This window comes from Propithecus coquereli, unplaced genomic scaffold, assembly GCF_000956105.1.
Source record: "Propithecus coquereli isolate 6110/MARCELLA unplaced genomic scaffold, Pcoq_1.0 Scaffold316, whole genome shotgun sequence".
NCBI lineage: Eukaryota > Metazoa > Chordata > Mammalia > Primates > Indriidae > Propithecus > Propithecus coquereli.
The window spans coordinates 457841-476860 of record NW_012148797.1 but is presented as its reverse complement, the minus strand read 5'-3'; the positions used below and the strand labels follow the sequence as shown (position 1 = coordinate 476860).

The 19020-nt window shown below is 32.9% G+C and overlaps 2 protein-coding genes across 4 annotated transcripts in view; one reads left to right on the top strand and one right to left on the bottom strand.

The window, feature by feature from the left end:
• SYCP3 (synaptonemal complex protein 3) overlaps window positions 1-3418 on the top strand; it is a 16135-nt gene extending 12717 nt beyond the window's left edge. The window contains exons 7-9 of one of the 2 annotated variants that reach the window (XM_012650268.1): window positions 698-796; window positions 3107-3211; window positions 3339-3418. In XM_012650268.1, the coding sequence (XP_012505722.1) occupies window positions 698-796; window positions 3107-3211; window positions 3339-3392 (258 nt within the window). In that variant the 3' untranslated portion in view covers window positions 3393-3418. The remainder of the gene's footprint in view (window positions 1-697; window positions 797-3106; window positions 3212-3338) is intronic. The other variant, XM_012650269.1, reaches the window with a different exon arrangement.
• CHPT1 (choline phosphotransferase 1) overlaps window positions 3245-19020 on the bottom strand; it is a 32798-nt gene continuing 17022 nt past the window's right edge. The window contains exons 4-9 of one of the 2 annotated variants that reach the window (XM_012650267.1): window positions 14298-14382; window positions 11217-11348; window positions 8230-8388; window positions 7683-7808; window positions 5451-5561; window positions 3245-3418 (exon numbers count right to left, since the gene is read on the bottom strand). In XM_012650267.1, coding sequence (XP_012505721.1) covers window positions 3374-3418; window positions 5451-5561; window positions 7683-7808; window positions 8230-8388; window positions 11217-11348; window positions 14298-14382 — 658 coding nt within the window. In that variant the 3' untranslated portion in view covers window positions 3245-3373. Of the gene's footprint in view, window positions 3419-4698; window positions 5562-7682; window positions 7809-8229; window positions 8389-11216; window positions 11349-14297; window positions 14383-19020 lie in introns of both variants that reach the window. The other variant, XR_001137724.1, reaches the window with a different exon arrangement.

The window sequence follows — 19020 nt, the reverse complement described above, 5'->3', positions numbered from 1 at the left end:
TGGATATTGAAATCAAGAATTAAGACTTGTCTTGAATATCGTTAAAATTTCCTATTTACTCACTGTTAGGATTACATATTGTTGCATATTAGTGATGAACACAAATTATCTAAACTTGGTCATAAGAGTTAAAATGTTAAAAGTATTGATTTTAAAACTACTTTTAAGTTTAATGTGGCATTTTTTTTTTTTTGCTAAATTTAAAACCGTACCCCAGGGTGGCCAGCTCTGCACTAGCCAGAGCCTCTGGCACCCACCATCAGTTCCATATTTGGATGAAGCACCACACAGGCATGGAATCTCACTTCCCCAGAGGATTCCCAAAGGGGCAGTTCACACAACCCGGAAGTGCTGGAGAGTTACTTCCCACAGGCAAAATTTTAACCAATTGGAGGCAGAGGACGGGAGGAGAGCAACAAATAAATTCTCCCTCCATTTCCCTCTTTGATGGTCTGTTCTGAGGCGTGGTTTACTGTATAGCCATATTCACCCACCTATGACTCTTCATCAAAGAGTAACTTGTTCAATAATATGACATCTTGAACTTGCCAATTTTTCCTGAACTCCTCCTTTCCCCTCACTCTTGTTGCCCTGGGATTGTACAACCCAAGAAAGCATTAGTACTCAAAAAAATAATTCAATAATAAATAAAATTGTACCCAAATTGTTACACAATTTTTTTCTTTTGTATTTGTAGAATATGTTTCGGCAGCAACAAAAGGTTTTCCAACAATCGAGAATTGTTCAGAGCCAGAGACTGAAAACAATTAGACAGTTATATGAGCAGTTCATAAAGGTCTGTTGTATATGGCAACAATACATTCTTATAAAATATGTATTTGTGGAAGTATAATTTTTTTCTTTCTAAGATTCTGGGAAAAACTTATTTATACATTTTAAATTAACTACTTTCCATTCTGAATTCATTGTTTCTGATTTAACTTAGGTGATAAATGTATCTTTACGTTAGGACTCTAATAGCTTTGTGGGTATTATTCAAAACAGGAAACGGTTTAATTTACTGAGAAATGTACTTATCTTGCAAAAAATCCGTACTTTATTAACACTTTAGTCATAGTTCTCTGTTTAACGGAAAATAGAAAGTCTAAATAATTTCTAGGTAGGGTTTTACTTGTCTTTGTATCTCCAGTGTTAAATAGAAAGTACCAATTGAAATTAGTATTTATTTTGTTTTCAAATGTATTATAGAAGTATTTTATAGCATATTTGCTTTTACAATTATTACAGTGACCAAAATGACTTAATATGCCAACTTACCGTAAGAACTAGCTGAGACAAAACAGACAGCTGAGGATTAAAAATTTGTGGATTGGTAGTTATCTACTGGCACACATATATATTAGCAAATTGTGGTTTGTGACACTGACTTTGTTCATGCAGAAATATACTTATTTTTTAGTAACTATTCATAGAAGCTCAATGGAATCCTGCATATACTTTTTTTTTTTTAAATGGGGGAATTCTTTTAGATACTCTTGTTCAAATACATGTTAAAATATAACTCTTCCAAAGGAACTGGGATACTCTGAGTAAACTAGTAAAATAGTTTTACAATAAAGTTTTTAAATAACTAATATATATGAATACAATTTTTAAAAATTTTTTTAAAGAAATAGGGTTTTGCTCTGTTGCCTAGGGTCAAGTGCAGTGCCATGATCATAGCTCACTGCACCTCGAATTCCTGTGCTCAAGTGATCCTCTTTGCCTCAGCCTCCTGAGTAGCTAGGACTAACAGGCATGAATGAGCCACTGCACCTGGCCACAAAAATTATTTCTAAAAGTATTTCCCAGTAGAGAATTTGTTAGCTTGCTCTAATTCTCCCAGACAACCATTTGTTAATTGGTGTGAAGGTTTGATAAAGCACTAGGTAAAGGTTTCTTCTAAATGTTATCACTAAATGTTACTTACGGTAGCAACTGTAGTATAATCTTTGATTCCTCCATCTCCTTTATCCTTCACATCCAGTTACTTCTAGGTCTGTAATTTTTACCTCTGCAGTGGTTCGTTCTTTCTTTTAATTCCCACTGGTACTACCCTAGTTCAGGACCTCATGATGCTTTGCTTGTATTAAAACTCTTAACTGGTTTCTCTGTTCTCCAATCTATATTTATAGATCTGCCACATTATCTTTCTAAAATACATTGTTCCTTCCTAGAAAACTATCAGTAGCTTCCCGTTCTAAATTCTTAGGTATTCAAGATCTCCCTGTGACATGACCCTCTTTTTGAGCTTCAGTTACTACATTTGTTCATTATCCCCCCTCTCCGTATAATTTCTCTAAACTCACCATGTACTTCCATGTTTTTGCTTATGCTCTTCCCCACAATACTTTCAACTCTTTTTTATCTATTGAAAGCTTATTCTTTAGCCAAATAAATCAGAATTGTCATTTTCCATAGCCACAGCAAGTTATTTCCATTCCTATTATAAAACTTCTGTGTTATTTTTGTTTATATGTTTCTTCTGACCAGAACAAGGGAGCAATCATGTAATAATTTTTAATTTCTCCACAGCACTTAACATAGTGTTTTTTACATAGTAGACACCAGATTATAACTATTTGTAGAATGAATAGTAAAAATTTAAAACATAATTCTTGTTTTTCATAATTTGGAAGAAGTCTTACTACAGACCATTTTATTCCCTCTAGTGAATTCATGTCATGTTGACTACTAGTCATAAATAGTAGATAATTACCTATTTGGAATGCTTAATAGAAAATTTAAAATTATGGTATTTATTGATAAGGGATTTCCAATCTTTTTCTGTTTTTGTTCCATCTTGACCTTACCTGTTCACTAATCCATTGTTCAAGCAAAGTATATTACTGTTGTACTTCCTATAATATTTGATTCATATCTGATTTTTTTCCTTTATAGTAGGTATTTTGGTCTTTATGTATTGCTTGGAACTTTGAAATTTGGAATAAATGATAAGCATTTCTATTTACTCTGGAGCTATGAAAAAAATGAGCAGCATTTGAATATTAAAAAGTTCTTACTGTTGAAAATTAATTGTACAAGTTTAGAACCTAAGGTGAAAAGTAGTGGTTTACTGTAACTAAACTAGCCTTTTGTGTTTTAGAGTATGGAAGACTTGGCGAAGGAACATGATAGTCTCCTTACAAGTGCACAAAGTGAACTTAGAAAAGAAATGGCTATGTTGCAAAAAAAAATTATGATGGAAACTGTAAGTCTTTGTTTAAAATTTTAAAAATAAGGATTAATGTAAGCACTGAAATATTTTATTTGCTGAAAGAGGTACAACACTTAACTGAAAATTAAACACATGTTTAATATCTCCTTTCATGAAACAGCAGCAGCAAGAGATGGCAAGTGTTCGAAAGTCTCTTCAATCCATGTTATTCTGATGACTCTTTGAAGAAAGAACTTGAACCTAAGTAATATGATACAATTATAACATTAGCTAAGAGGCAAGTAAGTCTTTAGAGTGGTTTAGAAACGCCAGTTTAAATTATAACACCTTTAATCATTAGCTTATTTCATTGCAAGACCTTCCTTTCTGTTAATTCCCAAATAAAATCTAAACAGTTATGTGAGTAGCAGCTATTCCTAAATGATATGTATCAAGTTTTCAGCTCTTTAGTGGTTATAGTGAATTTTTCTCTTTAACATTGTCAATTAACTTTTAGCAATAAAGATAATTTAATTTTAGGTTTTGGCTTCAGTGTATCTGTATTAGTCCCAAAAGATAGAAAGCACAAGTAGAGAAGGTTACATTGTTCTTATTTAAGAAAAAAATACAAAATCTATTTTACACGTACATCCTTATCTACATACTTAAATTATACAACCAATTCTAATGAAAATAAGATGAACTTAAGTTTATGTTCTAGAATAAAACTGCTAAAAATCATTACCTCTGAACATTAAATCAACAACTGAACAAGAGATGTAAATATCAGTTTTAAGACATGGGTTTGTGAATCTGTCATTTCCACAAAGACATCAAAATGTCATTTAATTGGGCATGGTCTGCAATTAAATGGCACACATGCCCTTAGCAATGAATAAGAGCACATCATTAACGTACCTAATTACTTATGGTTTAAGTATATGATATCTGTCTTTAAAGATAAATTACCTAGAATGTTTTTTTCAATTTTAGTATTTTGTAATACTGATTTTTGATATTGAGTTTAATTTTACATTTTCAAACCCAAATAGTTAATTTTTGTATCTTTTAAAATGTGCATTTTTATAAGGATTGACATACACTTGATCTAATAAATACTGTTTCAGCATTCGTTTGAAATAAATCAGTTAAACTTATTTTTTGCTGAAATTGTTTTCCATGAATCATTCAAAACAAAAAATATGCCCATTAAGAGAAGAGGAGCAATTTTCTCCTGCTTTTCTATGTTTTAAATTCTAATTTTTGACTCTATAACCCACCCTTATCTTAGTTTTAAGGTTTTCCAAGTTTTAAAAAACAAGTCCACATAGATTCTTTTTCTAACTGTGATAATTTGTACAGGAAGATATTAGTCCTCTACCATTAACAAATATTTGACATTAAAAGAACAGTTTATTTCCTAAAATTTTGAACTTTGTAAGGGATTTTCCTTTTAAGCCAAAGTATGTGTTAGAATATAAATCTTAAGTACTATTCAAACTTCTAAGGGTCCTTATTTGAGAAGTTTTACTAATACTTACAGAGGCAAAGTAAGAAGTACTCCAGAGTGTTTTCTGTGTACTTAATTCAGATAAGTATATTTTTTTCCTTTTAAGGAATATCATCTTTCACTGTTTTTTTCAATATGCCTTTTTCTTGCCTATGACAGATGTACATGTTCATTATTTATTTTTCTGATTATTTCATCATATGGTATATGGTCTACAGAACTACTGTATAAAATTAAAAATAGGGTCAGATGGGAGCTGAAGATTTGGGTCACCAAAGATCTTTTATACCATAGTAATTAGTGTACCTCATTTGAAAAATGATTATTATTTTTAAAAATTCTTAGAACATTACTTGACTCCATAAGTGCTTGGCTTATAATATTGTAATTATTGAGTATTATGAGCTCACTTTTACATTTTTAGCAAAGCACACTCAAATGGCCAAAATCCTTTACATTCTCAAAGTATCTGATAAGTTTCTCAAAGAGACTGCTATTTAGAATTACAGGGGTTCAGTTTCTTTAGGATTGAAATTTCTTTCTTTAGTCTTGTTTCTAATTTATAGATTGTATTACTCTGAGAATACCTGTGATCAAAAATGATACACAATGAGGGCTTCATTTCTGAAATAGAATTTGCAGTATTTGTGTTTTGTATTCAAATATAACCTTAACTGATAGTATACTAGCCTCCTGCATAGGGGGATTTCCTTCACTCATAGGTTCCCCTAACTGCATCTCCTCTTTTCCTTGAGCTATTAGTCAGTCAATATGCTTGTGAACCTGTTCAGGTGCTTGATGACATGAAGTCTTGAAGATATTTAGATGAAGGTGTCTTGAAATTTGCAGGCACAAAGCACTAAAGTATATCATCATATCAAATGAAGAAATGACCTTTAGAAGCAAAAAGAAATATATAAAATTGATTATGGTCTATCCTTTCTCAAGTAGCAGTTACTGTTCTGTTTCCCACCAAAGCTCAAACCTTAACCTAAAATTTTTCACCAAAAATAATACATTTTAAAGTACTTTGATGTATTTCATATTTGGTCCTCACTATAGTCCTCTGGAATATGCAGTTATTGTACAATTATAGAAACTGAGGCTCAACAAAATAAAAGGACTAGACTAAAAATACAAAAGCTCAAAAGTAACAGAACCCAAGTTTTCTGACTCTACATTTTCTCTACTTCCTGCTGTGCAATGAAGCTAAAAATTTCCTTCTAGAAAGGGCTATCAGTCGTATCTTATAGTAAATTCACTCCATCAAATGCATTGTAAGAAGATAAAAGTTCTGAGAAAGACACCATAGTTGAGGGGAGGCATATATAAAATTGTGTTTACAAAATTAAGGAGGAGGGCTTCTATTTAGAGACTTTGCCCAGAGACCACAGTCAAATGCTTCTCTTCAAAAAATTAAGTCCAGGATAAAGAGGAGCCTCAGCTCTGCCCTTGTAGAGGGAATTCTTCTCACCCATGTGGGGAAAATCTCCATATCCCTTACTTGAAAAGCTACGTCAAACTCTTTTCTCTCTTTAGCAGGAAGCTTATGCCAAAGCTTAAGTTGTTCATTTAGTGTTTTTGACTTCCTCAGTTCTCCAGTCTCCATCACTGGTGTAAACCAGGCTAACTACTCATTGCAAAATAGGTGCTTCAATTTTTAATACCTGATATTTTAATTATAACAATTCCACTTGGTAATATATATCTAGGTTCACTAAAAGAAAACTTACATTGAGTTTTCAGATATTTTGAATAATCACCCCCTATTTCTTAAATTTGGATTGTTTTGGAGCCCTAAAAACATTTATAGTCAATAGCAAATTAAAGGAAATTATTCTGGTTTTCAAATATTTTTTAGAATATTGCCTCAAAACTCATTTACCTAAAAGGATTAAGAATTATAGCTCACCACCTCTGTATGAAGAAGAATAGAAGACTTCTGAATGGACTATGAGTGAATATTAAGTTATTAATTTACTTCACAAAAAGTATACAACTTTTTGAAGGATCATCAAATGTACCCTGTGGGCCATACATAGAACAGATAAAGATTTCTTAAATACTTAAATCTGACAAATATAGATTATTTGAATTATCAAAAGATTCATTGCAGGTATTTTTTTTTTAAAGTGTATTTTAGTGTTTATATCTAACAATTTGGAGAGGTCCAGTGAGGTCCAGAGAGAAAAATACAGTAAAACTATTCAAATCCACCATTCATTGAAGAATAACCATAAAGATATGTCTTAATAATATACAAAATTTTATAATGCTCCATTTATCTAATTTTGTGATTGAAGTATTACCAATAATGATTTTCTTTTCCTCAGATGGCTGAAGTGTTTCTTTTAAGCACTATACTCCATTTTACAATCATCTTGAAGATAAATTCCTATATGTATTATCCACATCCCTTTCTTAAGATATAATCAATGAGAATTTAACCTTTGCTTGATGACTGAGTCATTATCAATAATACATATTATGCACAATCCTCAAGGGCTGTACAGATAGGGTTGCTTGCTTCTAGCATAAAATGGTCTCAGAATCCTGTACGTAGTGGTACTGTCTATTCTCTTTTGTTTCCTCAATATTAGCTGACAGTTCTTGATGCAGTAAAGTGCCCACCTTTGTTAGCACTAACACCATCCAGTTTGCCTGTTACCTGCTGTAAACTGGGAATAATTCTAATAAGCTTGATTAAGTAAAGTCACAAAGTCCTTTGGGCAGAGTTCAGTAGTTTTTGACATCTTTAAACTTTTTTGGGGGTGGGGGGAAGAAAGATCTATTTTTAGGTACACTGTTGTGTTTCCAAGGATCTAGGTTGTCAGAAGTCTGATCTCCAGATATGTTGGCTATTTCTATATACAATATAGAATGACTCATAGCTTAACAGAAGTAATTTCAAATATTCAGAAACATTTACTGCATAGACTATTGAGGTACTGATAGCTCACTAAAATGGCTCTTTAGCATAGTGTTAAAAGATAAAGAAAAAGCAGAAGTACTTACCATTGCTATCCACAGAATGACATATTCATCTACAAAATTATTAAAGTACTGGTCTAAAAACAACAGACCTGGCCCAAAAAAGACAGTGTCTTGAAGATAAAGTTCGCTTTTGGTCATGTGAGCTATCTATAAAAAAGTAAACAAAATAATTTCACTGTTAAGTTTTAAATGTTTTAGCTTTTATTTTCAGGACAAAATTATAATTTTAATTCACTATTAAAACAAAAAGAAACCATTTAATCTTACTTTGCTATGGGAATACTTATCTACAGCTCAAATTCATGACTGGGTAGATAAAGTTTCTAATGTTTAAATTCCTAAATTTACAACTGTAAATTTAGAAAGTTGTAATTGATAATTACAACTAAACAATTAACTGCATATAACATTAACTCATATCACAGTTTTACTTGGAGCACAAATAGCTAACTATTTATTATGATGTTGACATGACAAGAGAAAACCTACACATTATATGAGTAATTTACAGCTTTGTGTTTGAGGACTCAGTATGTTATTTATACCATAAATCATAAAAATTTCTTACCACTAATTTTTGTGAGACTTTAGCAAAGACACACCCAAACATTAGGGTATAAAGACAAGGATGCTTTTCAAACAGATTAGTTGCTGACTTTTTATAGATCATTATTGCCAGTATAATAATTAGTCCTATGTGGAGTCCAGGTGACAAGACACTGGTGCCCTAGGGGATAAAGCAGAAAATCAATACCATATTTTAACACTGTATTTATTACAATGCAAACATTTTCTGAGCATCCATTTTGCGCAAGGAACTAGAGAAGAGTATGATGTAATATATGGCCTAAAGGCAGATACAAACCTTAGCTGTGCTTTTCAAACTTCCACAGAATCCAGGATTACACAGACACAATACAGTGCCACAGATGTTTGATTCCAATTTCATATTCACATACCTTTTAAACTAATAACATCTAAAAATTAATGCAATTTATTCTATATCAACTTTTACCTTGTTGAAGGCCATCAACACTTGGATTGCTAAATTAACATTTTTGTGGAGATACTGAAATAAGCTTATCCTGCTAATTCTACAAAATATCTTAATTCTGCTCAAATTTTTCTCTATACCAATATCCCTCCCTCCCTCTTTTTGCATTCAGACTGCATGTCCTATGTAAAACTACAATCCAGGCCATTACTTTTTTTTTTTTTGAGGAGAAAGAAGGAGAAGTTTATTATTAATTTGCTGGCAAATGAGGAAAATGGAGACTACTGTCTAAAAATGCCAGCTTACTAATAATAAGCAGAAATATAGAACTTTTAAAGGGTGGGTTCTCAGTTTCAGGCAATTGGTATTCAGCTATTGTTGATAATTCTAATCATCCCATCTCCATCCTATCTCTGCTGAAGACAATCCTGTGACCTCCATCCAGGACCTCTACCCTACACCTGGACAATTCCTTGAAGCACAAAAAACAGGACATTTCGCCGCCCCTCCCAACCACTGGTCTAAGGCAGGGATGCAGATTTTATAATAGTCCTCAAAAAGAGTGAGAAGGTTTTAAAGAGAAAGAAAACATTTTTACTGTTTTTTTCAGGCCATTCCCTCTGTTACATACTCCCCACTGTCAATATTTCCATTCCAAATCTGTGGGAGGAGGAGTTACGTCATCATTGGGCTACTTCCTGCTGACTTAGGGCAACATTTTAGATGGAAGGTTTATACTTATGTATGCCATTGCAAAGCTTTGGCAGTATATTTACAACAACAGATTATCAGGCGAAAAAAGTCACAAGCAACAACTACAACAGTGAAGACTGACAATGCAAAATGGGCTGTTGCCTTGTGCATCATGTCCAATACTGGCCAGGCCATTACATTTTTGTCTATGTGAATTAGTCTTCTCTCAGCACTGGTTATCATAAACAAAATATTGAAATAAATTTGGTATTAAGGCTTATTAAATCTATAACCAATTTAAATGTGTTCCTTAAAACAGCCTTACTTGTTTGTTAAGTTTAGATGTTTTAAGTTAGAACTTACTTGAAAATTATAGTAATAATACTATAAATACTGTAACATTATATACATAATAAACACTATACTATATTGTAAAAATTATAAAAATTTAAACTAATAGTACTTTGTTTTATATATTGTGATTCTTAGATTTCACTTGAGAAAAAAATTTGCTGAAAAAGTTGGAAAATCACTAGTTTAAGAGTTTGAAATCAACCTCTTCTTAGCTTGTGTTTGATTTCTTAAGTCATCCCTCAAACATTTAATAATCAATTATTTCTTAGTAAAATATTCTCTTAAGTAGACATTGATCCTTACTAAATCTTAATTTTCTTTAGTGGAACTTATGTTCCAGCTAGTGTTCTATTTTACCATCCATGGTCAAGTGACATGTTCCTAAGCACCTTACGCAAAATATTGTACTGAGGTCAACTGACGGAACACCTCAAGAAATGACAATTTTTCTAAATATATCAGAACTTACATATCTAAATGAATTTTATACTTTGCTTCTGAATTATGTATATAAAATTCATAAAGGTAATTTATGAATTATGAGGACTCCTTTGAAATTGTCTTAAAAGCCAATTTACAAGTCATTTAAGAGAATGAGACTTTTTTTAATATACTAAAAATGCTATAGCTAATGTTTATGACTCATTTATTAAACCTGGCTCCAAATGACTTTGACTGTTTCCCCAAACCAAATCCACCTATAAAGGATAGAAATTTTGAACGACAGAGCCAAAGAAATTAATGAGAATATGCTATAGCTTAAAGCAATCCTAAAAAAGGCATTCTAACAATGTTTTGGTAATAAGATGGCATCAGTGGAATAAGAACTTATCTTCCTATGTTCAACTACCTTGAAGATGACAATAGGCTTTTAAAAAACACAGGTATTATGTTCTATTTGTTTAAAACCTTGGCAGGAATTCTCTTTCCCACTTAAAGGTATTGAAGAAGTTTTAAAAAACAAATGTGAATAAATACAAAAGTATTATAGCATGAACAAGGTGTAAAGAACACAAGCACAAGGTATACCTACTCAAGAACCAGGGTAAAAAAAAAAATTTACCTTTTAAAATATTAGAATACTATAGTTCAGTGAAATTTTAGTAAAACTTACTTCATGAGTAATAAACTGCCCCAAATGTGAAATCATTGACTTTTGGCAGCTTTCTTGCCATTCATTCAGGAACTCATTCCCTACTCTTCCTCCTCTCCCCTAATAGTACAGGGCACAAAATTCAGGAAAACAAATGGCAACTCTTATGTACAGTAATGAAACTGGATGATTAAATGAAATGTCAGAAAACTCTGCACAGAGCAAGCTTGTAGAAAGAGGAAAAATGTTTTGTCAGTCTAAACTTTTTAAATGCTTTTGTACTATGTGCCTAAAATTAATTCTTTAAGATAGTTTCCTGCCCTGTTCTTGAACTTTGACATATTTTTAGTATCTTTTTTATAGCTGATGATACAATTTATCATAAAATTAATACTGAATGATGATGAAATTAATGCCTTACTGCTACAGTGGATCCATTCTTGCCAACGCCACCATGGAGGATAACATGGAAATAATTTGAACAGGAAAATATTGCTCCACCTACTACTCCGAGAACTGGAAGGATCTTCAATTTTATTTCTAGAATGGGTATCTTTAGGGGTAGAGGAAAGAAACAAATCATTAAGAAAACAGAATTTTTTTTCCTATTAAATAGTAAAGAAATACTATGATACGGCCCTGTACAACAAGCTATCCTTTTTCTTGAAATCCAACCATAACTTCTGGAATGTAGCCCAAAGTGGTAACATTTTTTGAAATTGCTTTATTAAGTGAAAAGTCAATCTACCAAATTAGCTTAGTCTATTTACATAATTGATTAAATCTTTAATCTCACAAGACTTTATCTGACTTAAACATGAAAAAGGATAGTTCACTTGTATTTAGTAGCCTCTAAAAAGCAGTATTACAGGAAAGGCAGACACTATGATCTGCATCATTAAATGTGACAAATACTATAATGTGTGTGCATGCAAAAAATATGTGTAGTAAATATCCAGGATTAAATCTCTAGCAATATATTTACCTGTTGGTCAATTGCTGTTCAAGAAAACTTCCAAAGGGCAGCAAAGGATTTAAAAAACAGTAACAAATGAATTGCCAGAAGCTCTAGGCTATTGTGTTTTGAAAATACTTTGAAATATTGTATCAAAATTTGTAGAAACTACAGGTTAACAATTAAATTTAGAAAACCTGCATCAAAAATAAGTATCCTTCTAAATAAGAATAAGCAGGTGTATTTTCTTCCTATGATTGCCAAAAATATTTAATTAAATAATTTTAGGATTCAATTTCAAATTTAAGACAACCACGCCTAACTTAATGACCAGAGTTGCTTCACTGCTTCTAGGTCCACATTTACCTTCTTACGGGTACTAGCTGAACAGCTACCATAAAAGACACATACCATCCCTCTAGTATGTTGTATGGGCCTCTGGTAGCATACCTTGATTCCATTATCTATTCTTACATGATGAGAAGGAATATGAATGTCTCAGGGAATGTACCATTACTTAAAATTACATTCAAAGTCTATTTCTCAGCCTTCTGATATGAACAGTAATTGGCAATTCTGATACTATGTGCCACAGAGAAATCTTTTACTATATTAATAAACTTTATTTTTTAAAGTAGTTTTGGGTTCACAGCAAAATTGAACAGAAAGTATAGAAAGTTCCCACCTGCCACTCCCCCATGCCCAGCCTCCCCCACTATCAGCATCCCACGCCAGAGTGGTACATTTGTTACAACTGAGGAACCTACGTTGACACATCATCACTCAACGTTCATAGTTTACGTTAGAGTTCAGTCTTGCTGTTGTACATTCTATGTTTTATGACAAATGTATAATGACATGTATCCACCATTATAGTATCATGCAAAATAGTTTTACTACCTAGAAATTCTCTGTGCTCTACCGCTTCAACAACCTTCCCTCCCCCAACCCCTGGCAACCTATAATCTTTTTACTGTCTCTGTAGTTTTTCCTTTTTATAGAATGTCATATGTTAGAAAGTATATATAGCCTTTTCAGATTGGCTTCTTTGTTTTTGTAATAAGCATTTAAGGTTTCTCCATGTCTTTTCATGGCTTGATAGCTCCTTTCTTTTTAGTGCTAAATAATATTCCATTTTCTAGATATACAACAGTTTATCCATTCGCCTCTAAAGGACAGCTTCCAAGTTTTGGCAATTATGAATAAAGCTGCTATAAACATTTGTGTGCGGGTTTTTGTGTGGACATAAGTTTTTGATTCATTTGGGTAAATACCAAGGAGTGCGACTGCTGGATCATATGGTAAAAGTATGTTTTAGTTTTTTATCTCTTACTATTTTTTTTTTTTTGGAGACAGATTCTCACTCTGTTGCCAAGGCTAGAGTGCCGAGGTGTCAGCCCAGCTCACAGCAACCTCAAACTCCTGGGCTTAAGCAATCCTCCTGCTTCAGCCTCCGGAGTAGCTGGGACTACAGGGCATGCGCCACCATGCCCGGCTAATTTTTTCTATCTATTTTTAGTTGTCCAGCTAATTTATTTCTATTTTTAGTAGATACGAGGTCTCACTCTTCCTCAGGCTGGTCTTGAACTCCTGACCTCAAGCGACCTCCTGCCTTGGCCTCCCAGAGTGCTAGGATTACAGGCATGAGCTACCGCCTGGCCTAACTCTTACTATTTTTACTGGATATATATAGCTTAGTGATTACAAATATACAGTCTGGACTCAGTCTGCTTAATTCCTAGATCCAGTACTTACTTCCCATGTGTCCTTGGGCAAATTACTTAATATTCTAAGACTTATTTATAAAACAGAATAATAATACTATCTATTTCATAGGATTGTTCTGAGGGGCAGATGAAACTGATGGTAATACGTTTAGGAACGTAATAAGTGTTAAATGAATGTTAGTTGTTGGCCATTGATATTATCCTTATTATTCTTCTTAAAACTATGAGCAAAAAGTTGTGAATCAGTTAGCCAATGCTGTGGACTTAGGTTGTAGTGACACAATAATGTTTCTTCATAAATTTTCTTCCGATGCAAAAAAGCTTATATTTATGACAGTGGCCTCCTTAAGAGCCAACTTTTATCAAAATACTGAGGTCACCAACCAAGCAGAAAATAAACACACTCCTTAATATGGGAATCTTTACACTCAAAGTGGATTATAAAAATGCAAATTTGCTAACTTTCTTTCCTAATATTGAGGGGATAAAATTTCAAATGTAAAATATTTTACTGTATTTTTAAAAACATTTATTTTATGAGACTAATTTTAGCCTGGTAAAGGTAATTCCAGTGTGTTTTTGTTTGTTTGTTTTATATTAGGAAGACTGGGTGGTTTTCTTCTGAGGTAATATATTTATTCATGGAAGAAAATGCTATAATAAAGTATATAGGATAATAATATAAAATGAAGGGAAAACATTAAGAAATGGAATAAATATTAAACATAATACAAGGATTTTTGAAGAAAATTAAAAATTCAATATTTTTTCATAAATATTTTAAAAGTACTTAAATATAAATTTAAATATTCAGATTTACCGTATAGTCCCACATTGTTGCTCCTCCAAATGTAGACAACACAAAGACAATCACTAAAGCTATCTGAATTTCAGTTACGTCCACTCTAAAGAGGAAGGATAAAGAATAGATAAGGTGTTTGTAAATAAAAATTCCTTAATATGGAGGTTAGTTAATCATGTATTAAATACAAAGATGTAAAAATCTCTATGGGGTTAGTTTATTTTTACCTTTACTTCCATCATTGAATTATCAACTGACTATACTATTAAGTGAAAAAGGCTACAGATCAACATGATTACACATAGGTAAACATTAGTATATGCAGAGGGGAAAAAACTTGTGTAGCATATATCAAATTGTTCATAGTTATCACAGATTACAGAAGACTTTTATTTTCTATTTTATGTACTTCCGTAAAGTCTGAATTTTTTATGACAATTATTCATTACTCTTGTAAACCAGGAAAAAATATATAAAGACAGCCATATGATTTAAGAAAATTCTGAAACACTCCCAAGTCAATTTCACTTAAAAAGTAGGGAAAATTCCAACAGTCTTCCTTATTGTCACTAATAGTATAGTTTTCTGGTCTCCATAAACATTTTCCCTTAATATATAAACATGTTGAAATTTCTCTTCAAAAACCACTAACCAACCAACTTAGTCCTTCTATTCTACATTCCTCTGAAGCTGTCAAACCCTCTCTCCTTTGCTCCAAGAACAGACTGACTGAAGATTAGCCTACACTTGTAATTTTCTCCTCTTTTCATATTTGCTGCTTAACCCATTGTAGTCTGGCCTTTGGCCCCAGTACTCTACTAAAATTGTTTAAGGTAAACAGTGACTTTCAATATGTCAAATCTAAGGGATACATTTCAATAATTATTTTCCATAACTTCTTTGCAATATTTAAGATGCTGATCAATCCCTCTTTCTTGAAATGCTTTGCTGTTTTTATTTATTCCATACTTTCTCCTGATTTTCCTACCTTGCTGGAGCTTTCTCCAGGCTCCTTTCTAGACTGCTTCTTTCTCTATATCTTAAATGCTGTTTTCAGAATTTCATCTGAAATTTTATGTTCTCTGAACAATTTTATCTATACTCAAGACTACCATCTATATGCTAATGACCTCTAAATCCATATTTCCAATCTACATCTTTTTTCCTGAGCTCCAGATTTTTATATCCGTCTACCTACTTTACATCTGCACTTGGATGTCTGTAGATGCTAGAGTCTGTAGATGCTCAGAGGAATACTTACTGTATTATAAATTTAAGAAATTAGGGATTAGATGATAAAATATAACCAGATATGGAAGAAAAAGACTTCTCAACTGAACTATTTTGGGGGCAGTTAGAAAAGCTGAACTGAAAAGGTGAACCAAACCTTAATTCACAAATAAAATGAAAATCTGAATAATGACATCCAGTATTTGTAAGATCAGTGACAGGCAAACCAAGGCCTCCAGGCTGCCTGGAGTAGTAGTCTCATTAGTTGCAAAAAGTAAACTTAATAATATAATGTATGGTACTTTGTGGAGGGAAAAGAGGAAAAGTACAAATATTTACTGAGCATCTATTATTCATCTCATGAGCTATAAATTATTTCTGTTTTTTAGAGAGGGAAATTGAAATGATCTGTCCAATGTCTATTGGAACAGTTGAATACTGCTATAGGAAAATGACTTCAGAACCAACATTCTTCCTACTACACTTATGACTCATTACCAGTGTTGCGCTCTTTTTGCAGTAACAATGACAGAACATTGTTATCCATAATTTTCACGGGGTATGACTAGTGACCAGAAGCAACTAGGAAAGCAGATGAAGGATTATAGAACAAACTTTCTCTAGATGAAACATAATGACACACATGGATGTTGAGCTAGGAACCTGATTTCACATACGCATCACTCATAGTTTCATTCCCCTTCTGTGCCTTTTAAGGATAAACTAAATAGATTATAATTCTTGAGTCTGAAAAAAGAAAGCTGAAAGGATATGATAAAGATCTATTAAATTATGACGTTTATAGGAAGAGTTAAGGGTGGAATCACTCACCAAATCCTCAAATATCTGAACTATGAAGAGACAGTTGAAGCTTGAAAGATGTATTAGACAAAGAAAAGAATATTCTCTGTAACAATTAATAAACTTAGGGAACACATTAATGGGTCCAAATTATTTAAAAAAATCCAAAGAAAGGCTTTAAAAAGGTAAGAAAGATGGATATTGGGGATATGGTGAGGGTATATCCTTAATTCCCCAGGCTGTTATCGTGGAGAACAATCTATAATAGTGCTATTCGAAGTGTGGTACAGAGTTTGCCCGCAGTGAGATAAGTATAGAAATTGAGAGTTAGTGTTAGAAACTTTCACAGCAATTTTTTTTTCTTTGAGACAGGATCTCACTCTTGCCCCTGCCTAGAGTGCAGTGGCATCATCACAGCTCACTGCAACCTCAAACTCCTAGGCTCAAGCAATCTGCCTGCATCAGCCTCCAAAGTAGCTGGGACTAGGCGTGTGCCACCACACCCAGCTAATTTTTAAATTTTATGTTGAGACGGGGGTCTCACTATGTTGCTCAGCTGGTTTCAAACTCCTGGCATCAAGCAACCCTCTCACCTCGGCCTCCCAAAGTGCTAGGATTACAGGCATGAGCCACCACACTTGGCCTTTTTGTAAAAAAGTTACTTTCTTATCCATTTTTAATTTATTCATTCATTTTGTCATTCTCAGACATAGGGTCTCACTGTGTTGCCCAGGCTTGTCTTGAACTCCTTGCCTTAAGTGATCCTCCTGCCTCAGCCTCCCAAGTAGCTGGGATTATAGGTGCAAGCCACTGTGCCTGGCCCTTTTATGGCAATTTGACTGCATAATATTGTTTATGAATCAAATGAAATATTGAGGTCTGTATTTATAGGTCTTTGTTTATTTTTTAATTGCATGTGATTAGTCCAGGATGGATGAAGGGAGAGGAGGGGAACTGGTACTTTACTACAGATAGTTTGAGAAATGAATCTAATACCATATGGAAATGCTGATGGTTTTGAAAGAAAGGAAAATTAATACTGAGTCTATAAATATTCACGTGTAAATAACAAAATACCACACAATACAAGTTAACACTGGACTTGAATTTAAAATGCTTGGTTTCGAATTAAGCTTTAAGCATTTTTTGTGCTATTGAATTACATAAGACCCTTGTTACATGTTATAAATAAGATATGCCTTATCTCATATGACAAGCATAAGTACAGGGCCAGATTTTAACTGTAATTTTTCCATAACTGTACTAAGGAAAATATTAATGCATCATTAATAAACTAAACTTATGTTAACACCATAAACTTTATTACATAAACTAATAATTGAAAATTATAGTTAAAAATAGCTACTAACATTTGTGGTTTAAATGATCTAACTCAAGGTAACAAATATGTATTTATACTGAACTCTACATATTTTCAAGAGATAAAATATAACAATTAAAATATTCACAGGTAAAACAGAATAGTATTCCTGTTCTATGGAACAGTATAGAAGAGTATTTTTATATTCATTAGAAAAATATAATAGTATTTAGTCACCCTTCCTTCCCTGCTTACTTTTTCTTCATACAATTAAGAGAGGCAATCTGCCATGAACACTGCCATCCCTGCGTGTTTCTTGCTGGGTGTGCCAAGAATGCAAGATCCTGAATACTCTTTACCTGGGCCATTTCTCAGGGTTGTGTATTCAGTGAGCAACCTTGAAGGATGAGGTTACATCTCCCCAAGACAAACAGCAGGCTTGCTTCTGCTTGCTATAAAATGAAGCAATTCCTCAGTATTCCTCTGCCATAATGCAACACACTGCATGTGCAGGGTTTCATCTAGGCCCACCGGTGTGGTCCCCACAAGACTGTAGGAGGGTGGGAACGTGGGAATCTGGCACATACATGAACCTCTGGCTACTGCTTTTGCCCTGCATAACGAAGCTGCCCTCTGCCTCTGACCCAGACATTTTGTGTCTTCTGCCAGCATCCATGAAACATTAGTAGCCTTGCTTGGTAGCTTTTAAGTAGGGTAAAATCCCAGGCCTTTTACAGTTCTTGACACATAGCACTTATCACTATCCAACATATTAAATGCAGCATTTACATGTTTAGCTGGTTTTATTGTATGTCGCTCATATTTGAATGTAAGCTCCACTGGGGCAGGGATTTGGTCTGTTTTGTTTACTCTCACCTCAGCACCTAGAAGAAGGCCTGACATATAATGGCTGCTCAATGAATATTTGAATAAATACTTCAAAAATACTTATTCAAATTCATTGTATAAATATTATATCAGTATTCAATAAATTATTAATATGTTGACCTCCCATCTAAAATTTATTTTAACTCAATTTCTTCTATATGCTTATTTCCTTATGGTATCAGTTACTTACTGACTACTACATAAGACATCTGGTTTTTGTTTAGTAGTAAGAGTTACTTTTTAATGTCACTTACGAGAAAGCAAACATACAAAAGATATTGAATTAAAATAAAAATAGCATGGCATGATAATGCTAACTTTATCATTGAGTACTTCTATGTTCCAGATTCTGTATTAACTCCTTTACATATATTATTATTTAATCTTCACGATAACCTTTTAAGACAATTATGATGAATATCCCCATTTTATGGAAGAAGAAACTGAAGAAAATGAAATTAATGTATTTCTGGCCAAATAACTGGTATGTTGGAGCCACGA